General features: G+C 48.8%; 1 protein-coding gene across 1 annotated transcript in view; it reads left to right on the forward strand.

Moving 5' to 3' along the window:
* Positions 1–19,871, forward strand: part of SH3RF1 (SH3 domain containing ring finger 1) — a 161,322-nt gene that overhangs the window by 90,323 nt on the left and 51,128 nt on the right. The window contains exons 3-4 of the mRNA XM_082843563.1: positions 15,686–15,961; positions 16,777–16,872. Coding sequence (XP_082699689.1) covers positions 15,686–15,961; positions 16,777–16,872 — 372 coding nt within the window. The remainder of the gene's footprint in view (positions 1–15,685; positions 15,962–16,776; positions 16,873–19,871) is intronic.

Here is a 19,871-nt window from a genome sequence, read left to right on the forward strand (position 1 = left end):
GGTTTTATTTTCTCCAAAGCTGACATGTTTAACTCTGCTGCATCTCAGGGTCACCATCAACTAGACACAGTCTCGGGGCGAAATCATGCTGATTAGCGCATCCAAGTTCTTGTGAAGAAGTGAGCGAGGTTGTGGAGATAATTTAGGTCCCCTCCCCCTTCTTCTAAACTATTGGACTTACTGTATACATGTACTCCTTTTTTGTATTCGTAAAGGAACGTAGCCCAGCAAACCAAAAAGACTGTATTTGTCATGAGATAGAGCCTGAACGACAAGGGGGCAGAGTGGGGACGTTACTGATGTTCTGCTGATACTGCATTGAAGTATGAGAGTCGATTATTTATGCGACGGAATATCCTTACCAGTGAGGGGCGGCCTGGGGCTGGCAGTGGGGGTGGGTGGCGGTATTTAGGGTTTACGTAGCTTTTCTTCTTTTCATTTCCTTTTAAAGGCTACATGTGTTGGTGAAGAAAAATACAGGGGCACACTGCATTCCTTTTTCTTATGCCTTTTATTTTTTTATTCATGGTAGAAAATATGCAACCACACAGAAGAGTTTAAAATAAAAAATACAAGTGTTTATCCTTTCATAGCTAGTCCAGCTTCCAAGAGGTAGGTGCATACACTGTTTTCTCTTCTGTAGTGCTTTTTTTTTTTGGCGGTATGCGGGCCTCTCACTGTTGTGGCCCCTCCCGTTGCGGAGCACAGGCTCCGGACGCGCAGGCTCAGCGGCCATGGCTCACGGGCCCAGCCGCTCCGCGGCACGTGGGATCTTCCCGGACCGGGGCACGAACCCGTGTCCCCTGCGTTGGCAGGCAGACTCTCAACCACTGCGCCACCAGGGAAGCCCTTCTGTAGTGCTTTTGCTGGTTACCTTTACAACCTCAGATAATGTTTCCATTTCTTGATCGCTTAGCCTTAGTATCAATTCCAGATACCCAGATTTCTTCTTCCACCTCCCACCTCCTCTTCCAGAACTCCTGGTTTTTGTTCAGCATATGACTTCTTGTATTATCAGAGTTTATAACATTCCCTTCTGTAGCTATAATTAATTCTTCTTTGCTGTGTCTGGAGATGGATTACAAAAAAACAACATTTGCGGTATTGCGATTATATAACCATCCATCACTGCAGTGGGTCTGAATCCATGAGGGAGGACACGTAACCTGTGTCAGGGGTCCTGCCCCACCGCAGTGGGATGGGTCCAGCTCCTGAGTCCGGTGGGCCCTCTTTACATTTGTTTTCCATCTTTGGTCCTACGGGGCTGTCACGTTTCTTGCATCACATGTCATCTCTTAGGAGTCTTCTGTTGGATGGTGGATCCGAGGGGTCGGATGGGAGGTACCTCTTCCAGTAATTTTTTTTTTTTTCCATTTGAAATGCACAGGGCCTAAACCTTCTGAGATTTTGTGTGTTCAAAGATGTCTCTGTTTTGTCCACACATACAAGTAACAGGTTAGCTCGCTGAGATTTTCTAAATCATGTTCCCTTAGAAGTTTAAAGGCATTGCTCTGCTGTCCTCTTTTATCCAGTACTGCTGCCAGGAAGTCAGACTTTAGTTCTGCCACGATAAACTCTTTTGCCCTGAGTCTTTTAGAATTTTTTCCATATCTTTGAAGTCCTGAAGTGCTATAAGCTGTGTCTGAGTATGAATCTTCTTCTTTCTTTTTTTTTTTTTGGCGGTACGTAGGCCTCTCACTGCTGTGGCCTCTCCTGTTGCGGAGCCCAGGCTCCGGATGCGCAGCCCCAGCGGCCATGGCTTACAGGCCCAGCCGCTCCGCGGCAGGTGGGATCTTCCCGGACCGGGGCACGAACCCGTATCCCCTGCATCGGCAGGGGGACTCTCAACCACTGTGCCACCAGGGAAGCCCTGAGTATGAATCTTTATTACCCTTACTAATCCTGCTCGGTACTTTGTGAAACTGTTGTAGCTGAGATCTTGGGTGTCTGCAGTGCATGAAAAGATTTTTTCCATTCCTGTATTTCTTTCCTGATGCTCCTTCCCCTTATTGCCTGTCTTCCTTCTTTGCGGATACGGGACTTTGTAGAGCTCCCTTTCATCTCTCCTAGCCCCCCTCCCTTTGTCTGGGGACATAGCCTTGACTCCACAAGGAGGGCCATCATCTTGGCTGTTAGCCCTGCCGTATGCATTTTTCACTCCAGCCAGTGAAACTTTTCTGATATCACTTGCTTTCATTCTTCTCGAAGTTCCTAAAATTTTCTGGGATGCTAATGGATGTTCTCCCTCTTTTTTTAGAACTGCTCTAGTTTATTTAAAGAAAAACAACGCTTAGTAAATTCAGTATGACCTTGGTGGGAGGCCACTAAGGCAACTAAATGCGTGTGTTTAGCCACCACTGCACACCACTGATTTACGACTTCTCTTCCTTGCCTGGATCAGGTAAATTAACCACGAATACAAGCAGGCGCCCGTCTCGCTGCCCTGACCTTTTGTTTGGTTGGTACGTATCGGCAGATACCACCCAGGCTGTCCCACTAACTTCCACCGCAGAGTTCCTGGTTGTAGGACACCCGACGCACGCTGCCGCCTTGGACACAGTGTGCGGGGTGGCTGCAGGTGAGGGAACGTCCTCTTCTCTCTTAGATTTGTGTGGCAGGTGGGAAGGGGTGCCTGGAGGAGGGAGGGACCTAGTCATTTCAGTAAATACGCTTACTGTGAATAGGGCCCAGTGCTGGACCCTGCAGGTGACTCAGGAAGGCATCAGAGACCATCCCTACCCTCAAGGCGTTTTCAGTCTCTGTACTGTTATCAGTTAAGATCTCAAATGCATATTTTAAAGGTGCAGTAAAGCCAATAGAGAACTATAGGCAAAACTCTGTGGGGTCTGGACGGAGAATATACATCTGTATTAAGGAATAAGGAAGAGGTTGGACAGTGTGGTATTTGAGTTGTGTGTTGCAAGGTGCATAGGCTTCTGACAAGTGGTCTGTGGAAGAGAGCTCCTTAGGTGGAGAGAATGTTGGAAAAAAGTCCCAGGGCTTGGGAAAGAGAGACCATATTAGGGGAACTAGAGGGTCTCTACTTTGGTTAGAATACTGGATACTTGTTGAGAAGGAGGGTGAGGTATTTGAGATAATCGTTTGGGGTCTCAAGTGCCAAAGAGAGGGGTTTGAACTGAGTTTGCTAGAAAGGGAATTAGAAAAAGGCTGATCAGACAGGTAATCTGATAAAAGCTATTCTTTAAGACGATTAATCTGGTGGATCTCTGTAGGATGGAGTGAAATCTAACGGGTTAATTTGGGGCAACCGATGTGAAGGTGAGACCTGGCCCCGACCTCAAGGGGCTCGCGGCCTGGTGGACGTGAAAACCTGGTTGCTTTGCCCAAAGAAACATTTAGTTAAACAACTTTTGAAAGACCATATAGATGTATAAAATAGATTGTGTGTGTGTGTGTATATATATATATATATATATATATATATATATATATATATATATATACACACACTATATATATATATATATATAGAAGTTAATCACTCTGCTATACAGTAAAAATCAACTATGCGTCAGTAAGATAAATTAGAAAAACATACAGATGTAGTATATTACATTAATAGATTTTTAACTATAATTAATCTGTCGCCATAGCCATCTCTAATGATCAGTTTTCTCATTATCTTAAATTATTTTTATGAATGCAGTTAGAATGATGTGTTACGTTGTTATGCCATATATATTAAATGCTTATTACAAGTAGTCTTGCTTAATTTTATATTCACTGCTAGATGTTTAATCATCTAGAAATATAAAAAATTATATATCTATTGATTAGTGGTTCATTTTGGTTAAAAATACCTGTAATTCATATCCTACTGTTTAGTTATTTAGAAAAAGAAGAGTTAGATTTGGGCTTGTCAGGAGTGTCTTAGTTAGTAAATCTTTCCCCTTAGGTTTCTCTTATTTCTTATTTTTGGAGATGAATATACTTGAATTGGATTACTGGGGGTTTTTTTTCTTCTTTTTTTGAGGGAGCGTCAGTAAAATTGCTTGTTTTGGATGTTTCTTTTCCTCTTACATAGTCAGGTATTTGGAGAAAGTAGGGAATAAGGGCAGTTACTGTTTTTCAGTAACACTCATTTTACTCACAGAACATCCTCAAGTATTTTTCAAGCATCTTTTTACAACAGACTTAGTCAAAGGTGAAAGAGCCTAGCGGAAAGGGCCGTAAGATTGTACTTCTAATGCTTTTTGAAAGCCAGAATCCCGAAGCGTATGCGCCTAGGTAGGGTTCACAGGGTCAGCCCTCTGTCCTGATAATAGATGATTTCCTAGTGAGAGGGTGTCCGTGCTCTGTGATTACACGCCGTCTTTACGCTGCATCGGCCATCAGAGCGGTCCTTTGGAGAGCAGTGACGGAGACACGCAGGTTACGTGTTGCGGCCCACGGCCGAGCCGCCTCTGCTTTCCTGTGACCTGGACCCTGGGGCGTTGAGGCCCCTGCACTTGGGTCCTGCAGCTCCTTCACATTCCCAGATGTCTTCTTTCCACACGTGTCCTCGGTGTCACCCTCCTGCAGCTCATCTCCCTCCTCATCCCGGAGATTCCACCCCTAAAAAACAAACAGAGGCAGAAACTTCAGGAATAAAAGCAGCCTTTCGAATGACCTGGTGGCTCAGAAGTCATAGAGATCCTAAGTCATCATCTCTTCCGTTGCCTTTGGGCAGAACCCACCTCGTGAGAAGGTCGGAGTTTTCAGAGTCTCCAGCGACAGAGGTGTCATAACCCATTGCAATATTTAACAGCCACTCTTTCATCCCACTTAAATAATGCATGCATCCGTGTTAGCCTGTGTGTTTTCTTCAGTGAATACAGAGCTGACTTACTCTCCCTGTGTGAGACTTTTCTGTTGTATTGGAAGACCGACTGCCCCATGGATACATCTCAGCTTCTGCAGCTCGTCTGTCATAGTATTTTCAAATATTATGTATAGAGAATAGTTAAGGGACTTCCCTGGTGGCGCAGTGGTTAAGAATCCTCCTGCCAGTGCAGGGGACACAGGTTCGATCCCTGGTCCGGGAAGATCCCACATGCTGCGTTGCAACTAAGCCCATGCGTCACAACTACTGAGCCTCTGCTCTAGAGCCCGTGAGCCACAACTACTGAGCCCTGTTGTCACAACTACTGAGCCTGCGCTCTAGAGCCCGTGAGCCACTACTGAGCCCACGCACCTAGAGCCCGTGCTCCACAGCAAGAGAAGCCGCCGTAATGAGAAGCCCGCGCACTGCAACGAAGCGTAGCCCCCGCTCGCCGCAACTAGAGAAAGCCCACGCACAGCAACGAAGACCCAACGCAGCCACAAATAAATGAATAAAATAAGTAAATTTATAGGGAAAAAAAGAAGAATAGTTGAGATGCAGGCAAAATCATCTGTATCTCTCTCTCCCCACCGAGAACCCTGCAGTTGTGTGTTCCTTTTGTTTGTGGGATTCAGGCGGGATCCCTAGTTGATGGATTCCTAGCCGTCTGGTGAGAGGCCCCCAGTGCTGGTGTGGGATCAGATGACAGTGGACACTTACTTCCGTGCCTCGGTGCTGGGTTTCCTTCCCACTGGGCCCCGATCTCCGTTTCTGAACCGGGTTTCTTGTTTTCCCAGTTTTGCCATTCTCTTGATGGCCGGTGTGGCTTGTCACTCACTGTGATGCTAGTGTGGTTTTTCCTCCACGTGCGTACATCGCCACGTATCTGGCACGTGTGGTCATTTCTAAGGTCTTCCCTCAGTGCCGCCACTGGTTATTTTTTAAACATTTTAATATTGAGGTAAAATTTACATTATGTGAATTACAGTGTGGAAATCCTTAAGCGTGGAATTACTGAGTTGTAACACATGTCCACGCCTGGATATCCAGCATCCCTGTCAAGTTATATAGAATACATCTGTAATCTCAGGGATTTCCTCATGCCCTGTGAGGATTTATTTCCAGTACATGAGCTTTACCTGTTGTGGAAGTCATGTAGATGTAATTTGTATATATTTATTCTGATACATGTTTATTCTGATTTCCCACGTGTACACATCAGTATGTTGTCCTTTATTTATCTACTTTAAATAGCTGAGGAGTCCAGTGCCCATCTCCCGCTGATGGACGTTTGGGTTTTCGGTTTGGGGTGTTGTGAATAGTTCCGCAGGGAGCATTTCTGTGTGGCTCTGTATGTGGACATGTCTTCATTTCTTGCATTAACACCCAGGACTGGAATTGTTGGGTTGTGAGTAGGTGCGTTTGTAACTTTATAAGAAGCGGTCGAGCAGTTTTCCGGAGTGGTTGTACCATTTTGGACTCAACCTGTGTGCGTTGTTCGTTCTGTGATATTGACAGCATTTTCTGTTGTCAGTCTTTTTAATTGTAATCGCTCTGATGGGTGTGAAATACGACCTCCTTCTGGTTTTATTTTGTATCTCCCTGATGACTCAGGATGTTGAGTGCCTGTCTACTTCCTTTTCGAAGTGTCTGCTCAAATCTTTTGCCTGTTCCTCAGTTGGGTTTGTTGGTTGTTGTTTATTGGCAGTCCTTTATATTTCCGAATTGAGGTCCTTTGTCAGGTATATGTATTATAAATATTTCCCCCTCTATGTGGCATGCATTTTTATTTTCTGAATTGTCTGTTTTGATGAACAGAATTTTTCGGTTTTGATGAAGTTCAATTTATAAAGTTTTATGGTTAGTTCAGGTTTGTGGGGGGAGGTGAGGGAGGTCTGCCTCATCACTAAGATAGTATCCTGTGTGTTCTCCTAGAAAACTTACACAGTTTTAGATTTTACATTTGATTCTGGGATCCATCTCAAGTTATTTTTTGTATGTGATGTGAGGTAGGGGTCAAGATGCCTTTTTCCTCCACGGGCTGCTAAGTGTTCCAGATCCATTGTCGAAAAGACTTTCTTTTCCCCAGTTGAATTGCCTTGACACTTTTGTCTAATTGTCCATATGTGCGTGGCTCTATTCCAGTGTTGTTTCAGTTCTGAAACTATGAACTGTCTTTCACATTTGATGTCATGTTTAAATTATGTGAGCATCTCTCTCCACTGCATCAATGAAAACACTGGACACAAACATCTAAACCAGGCAGTTGAACTAGAGGTCTCACCTGACCTTCCCGTTTAGTATGAAAACCTGCTCCTACCCCAGCCCTGCCATGTTTCTGGCTGTCCCTACCTCCCTGGGTTTCTGTGAGGGTTGGATGGGGGCTGTGCAGAGCCCATCATGCAGGACCGTTCTTCCCCACGACTCCAGTGGCAGGTGGGAGGTTCAGGCAGGGCTGGGGCACGGGCCTTGCCAGGAATCTAGCTGTCTTCCAAATAGATAGAAAGTTGACTTTTTACCGGATCCTGCCGTGAATCCTCAAGATGGCAGCTCAAGTTACTGCAGCAAATTTTCCCAGTGAATTTTCCTGCTCTCTGCAAAATAGTATCATAATTATTAAATGTGATGAAACAGAGAAACTAATATTCAGAGCAATGAGCGACATGAATTTCCTGCATTTTAGTTCAGTGACTGTATTTATTCTCAAGAGCTCTCTGCCCTTGGAAACATCCATAAGATTTGTTTTCTTTAATGGTTCGTCTGTCAGTTGTACACTCCCGGTTTAAAGGCCACCCAGGAAAAAGAAGCTATATATCAGCTGTGTGACTGTTTGCTTATAACCACCAAAAGAGTCTGTAAGGAAGATACTTGTTTGCTGTGGTGTGCTGCAGACTTTGCTTCACGTTTTTCAAATGCCAGCAATTCACTCAGTCCAAAGCCCTCAGCTGCCCTCTTCCAGGGCATATCGCGTTTTTAGCTATGTTTCTAGCACACGCTGAAGTGGACACCAGTGAGCGGTAGCGGCCCACGCTTCTCCAGGTTCTCCTCGTGCACCTCGGTGTGCCAGGCTCCCCGGCAGCCCCAGGGGACGGGGAGTGACAAGCCTCCTTCCTCCTGCTGTTCCCCTGTATCTACCTCGTACTGTGCCCCAGAGGAGGTGCTAAGAACAGTCCGCAAGGGTGGGTAGCTGTCCCCAAGCAACACGACGCACGCGCGGAGGCGTGTGGTCCGTGTGTTCACAGCTGGTGAGCCTGACCCACTGTAGAATCGCCTTATTAAGCGGCTTTCCCTTTGGCTGTGGTTTTTCCCACTTTGCCATCCACACTGCAGCACTCAGCCCGCTAGCGATGACGTTCATTTGTTCATGTATTCGTCCAGCAGGGATGTCATCGCAGGCACTGAGCTGGGTGCTCATGATGAGAGACGGCCATGCAGCTCCGGTGCACAGGTGTTGCGCTCTCGTGGGGACCAGGCTGTGAGCCGAGTGATGGGTGGATGTGAGAACCGTGTGCCCGGGCGCGGGATGAGCAGCCCCTTCTCCAGACGAGGGGCGGGGGGTGTCCTCCCCACGGAGGCCGCACCCGCTCTGGTCCTAAAGCAGGCGTGGCTTCTGCGTCTGGGAAACGGTCTGTCCTGTTGACCTGCACCCTGAACTTGGTCTTATTTACATCTGATTCCAAACAACAGAGGCATCCGTCCCAGACAGAAAACTGTAAGTGGGAGAAACCCGACCTCCTTGTCAACTAAGCACGTGTCCAGGGGCTGGGGGCCCTCCGGGTAGGAAGGTGGGGTTGAGGGGGGGCTGCCCTGTGGCCTTCGGTGGAGGGCTGTCTCAGTCCGTTCGGGCCGCTCTCATAAAATACCACAGACCGGGCAGCTTGTAAACAACAGAAATGATTTCTCGCTGTTCCAGCGGCTGGGAAGTCCAGGATCAGGTGTCTGGTGGAGGCCCCCTCCTGGGTCCACAGCTGGTACCTGTCACTGTGTCCTCACAGGGCAAAAGGGATGAGGGATTTCTCTGGGCCTCTTGCATTAGGGCACTGATCCCACTCTCGAGGGCTCCACCCTCTTGACCTAAGCACCCACCTGTACACCATGGCCTCTACACCGTCACCTTTGGGGGGACGCAGACAGTAGCCAGGAGGCGTGGCACGTTCGCGGCCGGAGGTGATGAAAGCGGACTGCTTCGCTTGCTGAGGGTGGGAAATGTGACGTGAAAGCATCCGAGAGGAGGTCCGTGAGAGTCGTGGTGTAGGATGTTAATCTGATTGAAGGGGGTAACCGGGATCATCTTCAGATTCCAGAGACACAGGCCGTGTGGCCAGGCCCACGCTTCCAGAACTGCTCCCGCTGCTGCTGTTGTGGCCCTTTGGTTCTCTTTTCCCCTCTCTAATTCTTAGGGTTTTAATTTTTATTTATTTCTTTATTCTTTATTTTTATTTTTGTTTGCAGTACACAGGCCTCTCACTGCTGTGGCCTCTCCCGTTGCGGAGCACAGGCTCCGGACGCGCAGGCTCAGCGGCCGTGGCCCACGGGCCCAGCCGCTCCACAGCACGTGGGATCCTCCCAGACCGGGACACGAACCCGCGTCCCCTGCATCGGCAGGCAGACTCTAAACCACTGCGCCACCAGGGAAGCCCTCTTAGGGTTTTTAATCCCCTAAATACAGGTCTTTCCCTTTGGCCTCCGTCTTCCCTATAGCACTGCCTATGACACCGTGCTCTGGACAAGGCTCTCCTGGACAAGTAGGAGAGGGGACGGGGGGGCGCCTGACTGCACCCCACACAGATGTATTTATTGATCTCAGTATTATGATTCCTGGAGAAACAGTTAGCGGAGTCTCATATCAGTTTTTCTTAAGTTTGGAAAACTCTTCACTTTCTCCCCGGATGTTTGAACATAATTACTCGACTCGAACTAACTTTGTTATGTCTCTACATTTAGTTACGTACTGGTTAAGTAGCCAGTTATGCATCATCATTCGAGTCTGTAGCAGCCAGAGTGCAGTCCAGGGAAATTGGTGAGAAAGCTGCTGCTTCGCCGCCTCTCTTTTTACCTTCAGTTTATTTTTCCCGTCTCTCTCTCTCTCTCTCCCCGACCCTTCCCTACAACGTTAATGCCACTAAAACAAGGCCGGAAAGTGTCCCCGGCTGCTTGCTTGCTCAGGGGATGCTCTGGGAGGAGAGGGGAACGCGGGAGGGGTGTGAGGAAGAGGAAGGGGGAGGGTGGTAGGAGGGGCGGCCGCGTGCCACAGAAGCAGGCAGGCTAGCCTGGGCAGCCCTGTTCCATGGTGGGTGGAGGGGCCGGGTCTGGGCAGAGGAGACGGTTGGAGGCAGGGAAGGGGACACTGGCCTAGCAGAATAAGGACAGACAAAGAATAAATGCGAGTGAAAAAAACATGGTTTTCTTCATTTCTGTCTATACGCGGCGGCTGTCCTCCAAGTGCCGGTAGATACGGTTGAAGTCAGCCTGATGAGAAAATGTTATGTGGCAAGTGGAGGTGGAGGCTTAAGAAAGTGATCAGATCAAAATGCCCCGGCAGAGTGCCGTCCACATAGAAATATTAAAGGAAAGAGCAAGGAAAATGATGGGCTTTGGTGGGATTATGGCATTCACAGCCCCTTCTGCTGTTGCCTTGGAAAAATACCTTGTAATATTCATCTTGGATGTTTGTTATATTGAAGTGGAAACATTTCAAGTTATGATCAAGTCGTGTTTGAGTGGTAATCCAACCCAGAGATTCTGAGAACAGCACTTAAGACTTATTCACTATTAAAGAATCAGTATTTTAATGAAATGCTGTTATGTCCAGAGAGAGATTTCACTTTGTGGGGGGTAGGGAAAAGCCAACATGTATTTTGTGTACAAGGAACATTTAAACAATCTTTTCCTGAACCATTTTGCTACCTGTTACTCTGTGTGCAGTGCTTAGTGCTTCCTATCTGGTTATTTCTTTGGGCCTCAGTTCTTTCTGGAAAGTTTTTGAAAGTCAAGTTGCAACCAGCCAGAGTTTATGCCAATTGACATACAGCTAAGCTATTAAATTATACACATTTTATGGCTTTCCGGTGACAAGCATATCTTCTAGATGTTCTTTTTAGTAGGTCTTTGAATCTTTCTTTATTTAATGGAGCAGTAAGAAACGCATGAAGGAATTTGAATTTAGAGAGGCTGTCTTGCGTGTGTATCTGGGCACTGGCATTTAGCGTCTGTAAAATCAATTGGCAGTGAATGTTTTATTTACCTCTTAGGATCTCAGCTAGATCATCAGGCAGCGCTTTGCCAGAGATATTGGAATACAGTCGATGGTACGGAGATGGAGTGGAAAGCAGTGAATCAGAAGTATTTGTGTGCCGGTCTCATGAGGATTTTAATGCCCTGTAAAATACCTGTGTATGTAATGGGGAAGCAAAAATTATTGGAAAAGTAGAAACAGGCGCACTGGCGTAATTACTCTTTTGTACACGAGCGAAATAGTCACTGTTTACCGAAACGTTATCACACCTCAAATTGCCTAAACTGCGCAGCTCTTTGCTGAGGCCTGAGTGGCAGCTGCAGGGCGAGGTTGGCCGCAGTGCCGGGCTCTCTGCAGCCTCTTGGCTTCTGAGCCTCCCTTTCATGTGTAGCCAAGTGAAACGTGAGCTCTGCAGATACCGCGGCCTGGGCCGGGCAGCAGCTTGGAGAGGCTGCCGACGGCCTGGAGGCCAGGGGCCGGGCGAGGCCACGACTCCCAGGCCTTTGCAGGGCAGTGACCGAGGGGCTCTGAGGTCCCAGGCACGTTTCCCTGCGAGCCCGGGCCTGGGCTCTCTCAGGCGGTGGTTCTGGCTTCCTCCTTCAGACGCTGCGTGAGGAATATGCAGTCTTTATTGCTCTTCAGCCGCTTAACCGTTTCTCCTTCACCTTCCACAATCTGTGTGGCGATCAGTCTCTTAAAAGATCAGTGCACTTCACTGGATTTGAAATCAGGGTGGGGTTCGTTTTATTTCATACCGGAAGCCTTCTTTGGGGAAGTCTGACACAACTGGATTTTCAGCCTCTTGGAATTTAGTTGGAAAAGCACAGCAGAGAGGGACAGGGCCGGGTGCCCGGGTGTCCGCTGGTGGGTTAGGTGGCCCTTGACCTCGGGATTGCTTCTCTGTGGCTCCCGGTCACTGGGAGAACCCGATTCACAAATCAGTGTGAGTTGGTGCGTTTCCGGTGGCAGTCAGGGATGTAACCGGGCTGACCGCAACGCACGTCACTGTTCCCTGAAGTTTTATTCTTGCTGCTCATGTGTTAAGAGTGTTGGATGATTTTAGGAACACTTAGTAGAATTGCTTTGATGGGAATGTTGGTAAGTCCATCAGGCCGCCGGTGCGTGGAAATGATCTACGGAGAAATACATTCCTTCCCTCCCACACCAGCACATGAGAAAAGAGCCGTCCTGTGGGTCACTGGGGAGCTGACAGGTCTCCCCAGGGAGCAGTCCAAGCGGTCCTGAGTGCCGGATCTGGGTCTCGGTGCTGCGTTTGGCTGGCCAAACAGAGCTAATCGAGGTGGGGAGAAAACCGAGAGGACAGGCCCTAATGTTGCACAGAGCTCTCCGTCACCGAGCCAGTAATAGGATCTTCAGTTAATTCACACAGCCTTCCAGCTCCCTGCACTGGCCCTGCCAGGGTGAGATACAGCCTCACACAGAACGCCACCCCCTACTAGACAGGGCGTGTCGGTGCGTCTGTAATTTCTTCTGTTCACCCAGAAGATGAAAACAAACGTGCGCTTCAGAAACGCCCCCCGTGAAGTCCCGACGCCTCCCTAGGAGGAGCAGGCTTTGGGTTGCTGCACAGTGAGTGTGCTCTGGAAATGCCAGTGCTGTGTGAATTCGTGCAAAAGGAGGAGTATACGGCTGCAGAGACGGACGTGTCTTCAGGTGCCTTTGGTCCCTGCTGACCCGCCCTTCCTGCTGGGCGGTGGCAGTGATGGCGCGTCTGCCCACCGGCCGCTTGCGGTGGTTTACACGCTTTACTTCTCTTGGTCCTCAGGGCACCCTGAAGGTGAAATTAGGCCCGGAGAGGCTCACCTGCTCAGGATCACACAGCAGGTGAGCAGCTGGGCTGGGATCCCGGCTGCAGGGCTACCAGTCATGTCGCAATGGCTGTGTTCTGAGTGCCGGTTCGCTCCTCCAGCTGTGTTGTTCAGAGTGCTGTTTACTGCTTGTTTATTTACTGTCATTTCCTCCAGTGTGTCTTAGGAAGTATTGTTGAACTGTGACTACCAGACTTCTAGAAACACACGGTAAAGTAGAGGACATGGCGAGGCCCTTCTGTGAGAGGGGACGGGACCTACGACCCTTCCCTGAAGCCAGCACGGCAAGACTGCAACCCTGGTTCAAAGGACTGGGCGGGGCTTCCCTGGTGGCGTAGTGGTTGAGAGTCCGCCTGCCGTTGCAGGGGACACGGGTTCGTGCCCCGGTCCGGGAAGATCCCACGTGCCGTGGAGCAGCCGGGCCCGTGAGCCATGGCCGCTGAGCCTGCGCGTCCGGAGCCTGTGCTCCGCAATGGGAGAGGCCACAACAGTGAGAGGCCCGCGTACCGAAAAAAAAAAAAAAAAAAAAAAACCAAAGAAAGGACCGGGTGGCATCAGCGTCCCGCAGGGGAAACCGAAGGGCGCATTGGAGTAGTCGATGGGGTTCAGTCAGGCCTGGGTGATGGGGGTCGTGTCGTTAGAAGCAGGGTCCGAAGGTCAGAGGGCCTTTGCAGGGTCCAAGGACTTCTGGAAGGCTGGGCTCCGGTGTCCTCCGGAGCAGCTCCTGTTAAGCAAACCCAGCAGGCCATGGGCGAGGCTGGCCAGGCCCCCCGCCCACAGCAGTCGACAGCAGCAGCCGGCTCTTCCTCTGACGCCAAGCAAGAATACCTCACCAAGCAAAGTTGGGCCAGATGCTGAATCTCTGACTGGAAGCTAAACTAATTATGCAAAACTATGTTAGGAAGTTCTGTTGCCATCAGGGTTTGATCCACTTTTTTGGAGGGGGCGGGAGCAGGGAGAGACTTTAAAATAGCCTAAAAAAAAAAAAAACCATCGCCGTCCCCCTGCCTGCCCGCCCGCCCCCTGCCCATTCTCTCCCCCCCACCCCCACCCCCCGGCCGGACTCGCCCTCCTGGCAGGGTTCTTCCCGCCTGGCGCTGCCTGAAGGACACAGCAGTTGAGACGCTTCAGCCTGTCACTTGGGGCCCCTGTAAGCTGCCTGCCCACCTGTGTGCGCTCACATGCCTGCTCCCTCCTGAGCATCGCGTTCTCCGTCAAGCCGGTCCCTCTGCCCCGCGTGCTCCTTGCCTTTGGGGGTGCTGCCCCTAGTGCCCCTGCTTTTCTCTTTCTTTCTTCTTTTCCGGCTTTCCTGCTGGCTCCTCTTGTCTCCTTGACGATGTGGCTCGTGTGTCCCTTCCTCCAGGAAGTGTTTCAATTTCCCACCCACTCCACCCCAAGACCTCTGCCCTCTGCTGCTGTCACAGCTCGGTCCCTGCGTCCCCGGGTCACTCAGTCCCTGCCCTCTGGCCTAACGACTTCTAGAGCCTTGTCCCTTAAGGGGAACGGCTGTGCCTGTCCCTCTTTCAGTCCTCAGCACTCGCACACCACCTGGGAAGAAGGGAAAGCTTGATAAACGTTTTCCGGATGATGAATAAATGAGTAAGTACGGAAAAGCAGGAGCTCAGGAATCTCCTTCAGTGAGTTACTTCGGCTGTTTGGCGTGCCGTTTATCCTCTGAATCAGGGGTAGGCAGCCGTGACCCCGAGGGGCCAGAAGTCGTCTTAAACTGACACCTAATGCTCAGGAAGGGCACCTCCAGTGCCACCGGAGAGGGCGTATCGTATCCAGTCCATTTGGTGATTAGATTGCCTGGGGGCACACGCACGTGTTAAAGCCGTCACTTAAAACCATAATGCAGTGTGGTCACATCCACAACCCCGTCTGTTAGCATCTCAGCCTGACGGTGCTCTCAGGCAGGAAAGAGCAAAGGGGGAGTGGTCGTATGTAGGTTGTAAAGGCTATGTGTGCGTGATCACGGGTTATGACCTCTGAGCGGCCGGCAGCGGTGCCTCACCTCCTCACAGCCGTTCCAGACCCCGGCACAGAGTTGGCCCCGGCTCATCCCTGAGTCCACGAAGGAGAAAGAGCTGCTGCCCACACTGAATGCCGTGGGAAAAGTTTTCCCCAAAAGCCAAACTCTGATGCTTATCTGTCAAGCTTAAGAGCAGTTAGTAAATGAATGAATTGTTCTGAGTTTTTCCTCCTCTTCTTTTTGTTTTTGGTGCTTATCATTTATCCTGCTGAGTAAAGTAGTTAATAGCGGAAATTAAGTTTTTTATGAGTTTTTGAGTTTTACACCAGGAAGCCAGTCACAGCAGCACTTCCATGTACTAAAAACCCCAAATAAGGCAAAAGCCTCACTAAGTTAGCCTTAGGAACAGAATGCCAGCTCAGGGGCCGGGGATGCTCTCCTGTTTGTTTTGTTTGCTCTTGGTGACACGTACGTATACAGTTTTTGTTTTTTTTTCCGGTACGCGGGCCTCTCACTGTTGTGGCCTCTCCCGCTGCGGAGCACAGGCTCCGGACGCGCAGGCTCAGCGGCCACGGCTCACGGGCCCGGCTGCTCCACGGCACGTGGGATCTTCCCGGACCGGGGCACGAACCCGTGTCCCCTGCATCGGCAGGCGGACTCTCAACCACTGCGCCACCGGGGAAGCCCCGTATACAGCTTTTTAATGTGAGGTTTTCTTTGTAGGGCAAAGTGTGGAGTTGACCTTGACTTAACAACCATGATAATACAGTTGGATTTTCAGACATGTGGGGACCGTTCTTTCATTAAAACTCTTCTCTTTCCTTTAGGGAATACCTCAGTTACCATGTGCCAAAGCATTATACAACTACGAAGGCAAAGAGCCCGGGGACCTTAAATTCAGCAAAGGTGACATCATCATTTTGCGGCGACAAGTGGATGAAAATTGGTACCACGGGGAGGTCAACGGGGTCCATGGCTTTTTCCCCACCAACTTCGTGCAGATCATCAAACCGTTACCTCAGCCCCCGCCTCAGTGCAAAGCACTTTATGACTTTGAAGTTAAAGACAAGGAAGCCGACAAAGATTGCCTTCCGTTCGCAAAGGTAAAGTGAGAACAGCATCGCCTTCTCTGTACCTGGCTGCATAGACTGGGGCTTCTGTTTCCTTGTGCAAAAACATATGATAGTTCCATGTGAACTATCTCACTGTGCTTCTAAAAATACCTGGAAGCAGGCTTCTCAGAGTCACAAAGACTGTAATTTTGTGCACAGACTGTTCTCTGTGAAAGATAATTTTGGTTGATGTGCTGTGTGGTATCATTTTTGTATTTAGGGCCTAAATGTAATTCTGAGCTACGTTTCGGGGTGTGTGTGCGCCATTCGGGGATTTTAATTCCCTGAATTATGGATAACAAAGTGAAACGTCATTGCTTCCTTATTTTATATGAAAATTTCTTTGCTGCAAAGCACACAAGACTATATCTACTGAATTGATAAAATGCTTTGGGATTTTGAGCAGAATGTTGGGGTTTTTTTGGTAAAGAAAAACAGTAGGGTGTACACTTAAATGGGTATTTGGTGTATTATCAGAGAAAAAGTGAAAAGAGCCTGAAAATTAATCTGGACCAGGGGTTCAGGGGGCCTGGGTGGGATTTGAGGTTGCAATTTGTGGGTCTAAACAAATTAAGCCGTCAGCCCCTCGGTGGAGGGGCTGGCAGTTTACAGCTGTCTGTTCTGATGGGGGATGCCAAGCTGACTGCTAATTACCATTCAGTTCATCAGCTTCTTCCATTCACATCCTGAAGACACGTCATGGAACTTTTACTCATGTACTCTTATGACTTGAGTCCCAGATTGAAAAGAAAATTAGGTGGCGAGCTTCCTGGGATGAGGTGGAGTAACGTTCCTTGTTTCTTTAGGATGACGTTCTGACTGTGATCCGCAGAGTGGACGAAAACTGGGCTGAAGGCATGCTGGCAGACAAAATAGGAATATTTCCAATTTCGTACGTTGAGGTAAGTCAGTCTGTAGAAACGTCAGTCGTGTTAGTGTTCTGCTTAGCAAATCAGTCTTCAGTGTGCAATTTGAGTATTCAGAAGTCCTCAGGATCACTTCTCAATATGTACCTGCATCGCATCGTTGTTGCACACCTTGAACTGATAGTGTTACATGTCCATTATGTCTCAGTAAAACTAGGGGGAAAAAAAGAAAGACGAAAACCTAATCGATTAATAAAAAAAAAAAAAAGCCCTCATAGCCCAAAGCCCCAGGAACGCAGCTGTTCTAAATCCTGGGATGGAATTCCTCTACCCTGCCCTACAATTCCTGAGGACCAGGAGACTGGGAAACGTTTGAACTCTGAACTTTGTCCCCTGCTAAGGGCATCGGTGTGTCTGTTGAGTGGGACCCTGGGCTCCCTGCCGGCCCCTGTGCTGTCTGCAGCCACTCTTTTCTGTCGGCAGCTGTGTGGTCAGAGGCCGGCGAAGGTCCCGACTAAGGTGAGAGATGCGTGTTTCTGTCTGTTGACGCGTTCTTCCACATGCCCCACGTCTCAGAGCTGCAACAGTGATTTGCACGGTAGCCTCCAGAAAACGTTAAATAAGCAATGAACCGCCTTCACCCCATCCCAGCAATAACTAGCCACGCTGCCCCCTTTAACCAGCTTTACTCGGAAAGGCATGGCCCACCCGATTCAGCGAAGTCTTCAGCGAAGGCTTTTTAGGAATATGTGCAAAGTAACATGTATTATTTTAAAGAATAACACAAATTAAGAATGAACTAGGAAGTTACATTCTGCCTTATTACATCATATATCATAAACTTTCTTTTTTTTTTTTTTTACATCTTTATTGGAGTATAATTGCTTTACAGTGGTGTGTTAGTTTCTGCTGTATAACAAAGTGAATCAGTTATACCTATCATAAACTTTCATGTCCTTTAGTCATGAGACTTTCATGTCAAAAACAAAATTTGAAGGGATTGTCAAAGAACGAAAGACCAGCCCAAACAACCGTACAAGGTTAGCTGAGGTCACAGAAGCCTTCTGGGAAGAAGCGATTTCTTAGTGATGTCTGTTTCCTGGGTAAATGTGCATGGAAAAGGTGCATTGTTATGGCAGAAAGGACATCCGTGCTGCACAACCAGCAGGTGCACAGGCCAGAAAGTAAGAGACAGCACGGATTGGGAAATTGAAAGTAATTCTCTTGTTTAAGATATCAAAGCATGGATCTTAAGATGTAAAAAAAGAAAACCCACACCACTTGTGTTCCCGTCTTTTCATCTGAGGCATTTATTTTGGCGTGGTTCTGAGGACAAAAATGACAAATTGTGTCATCATAGCCAGTGTTCAGTCTCCCCACAGACTGTGAGATGGCCAGCGTTTTCCTAGTAGAACTCCCCTGGACTACCGTGAATCTGTGGAAAGGTAATTCAGACCATGTAAAAGCCTTGAAGTTTATCCGTATCCTTCAGGTGTTCCTGTTTATTAAAATATTTTTCCTCCTTTGAAAGTAAACAGTAGAAAAAAAAATTCTTAGCTCTCAGGTAATCCTTCCTGCACATTACTTACATATTCTAACTGCGGTCACAAAAAGTTGCACGCGTTCCCGAGCATCTGAATCGTTACAGTGAGGAGTGTGGGTACCGCAAGCTTAGTCGTGAGAGCCTGTCTTCGCTTGCTGGGTATTAGCAATACTACTTGCTAGCACTTGGCGTGTGAGGCGTGGAAGAGGATTGCTGTGCTTTTGTTACCGGGCAGGTGTAGAGTTGCGTGACAGGCATAAAAGATCCACCCACGGCAAACCCAGAGTCACCGAGAGTCACCTGAGTCATGAGGATTATTTACTCTGACTTCGGTTGGAAAGATAAACTTCTGCTCAAGTGGAAAATACTTTCATTCTTCTGCCTCTTTTCTTTCACAAGAGTATTTTCCTCATTTGAACCACAGTTTTGCCAGTTGAGACGAGGTGAACGAATCATCTCTCCCGGGGAGACCGTGAGCTTCCCTTTGATGTAAGGCCATAGGATGGAAGTTTCTGGCACCTGGGGATTAGCATGGGGATTCAGCCTTTAGGGGAAGAAGGGGTGGCAGATTTCAGTAGCAACCTACCGAAATTCAGCCATTCAGGTAAAGCGTAGACTGTCTTACAGGGCAGCCTCACATGGAGCGAAGCCAGCTAACCATGGGAATCAAAAACTGGGGCTTTTTCCTAAATAATGTCTTTCTCTTGCTCTGTAAACACTTTTAGGGTCCAGACCATACCTCACTGTAAAAACAGACTGTGTTACAAAAATCCACTTGCAAGTTATTTTCTTATCCCTTGTAGATATACATTTAGGTTTTCCACCAGTGTTAGGTGCTTTTGCTTTTTTTTTTTTTTTTTTTTTTTGCGGTACACGGGCCTCTCACTGTTGTGGCCTCTCCCATTGTGGAGCACAGGCTCTGGACGCGCAGGCTCAGTGGCCATGGCTCACGGGCCCAGCCGCTCCGCGGCATGTGGGATCCTCCCGGACCGGGGCATGAACCCGCGTCCCCTGCATCGGCAGGCGGACTCTCAACCACTGCGCCACCAGGGAAGCCCCGCTTTTGCTTTTTTCATGGTGCTGCTGCCCCAGACTGTTACCCCCCAAGGTGTGAGAAGGTTGTGTGTGATGGTGTGTCTCAGAGGGCCTGGCCCTGCTGTGTCCTGTGCACCATGGTTTGGAGCTCAGATCGGACCGTGACCCAGAGGATAGCAGTGGTCCTATAAGAGAATCTCAGCGCCACGTCTTGTGAGGAAGTGAGTTCAGAACTGAGTGTGCAGAGTGGCATCTGGGCTTGTCACAGCGGAAGCTGGAACCCTGACTCCTGCTGGGTGGCTGGTTGGTGGAGATGCCCGTGGAACTTGCCTGGGGCAGAAACTCTGAGCAGGATGGGCTAGGGGGTGGGATGCAGGCCTGGAGCAGGACCTCTGGGGTCGAGTTGGGAGGTGAGTGTCAGCGGTGGCTGAGCAGAGAGCTGAGTCGGGGGACCCAG

This window comes from Leucopleurus acutus (assembly GCF_964270905.1).
Source record: "Leucopleurus acutus genome assembly, chromosome: 7".
Classification (NCBI taxonomy): Eukaryota; Metazoa; Chordata; class Mammalia; order Artiodactyla; family Delphinidae; genus Leucopleurus; species Leucopleurus acutus.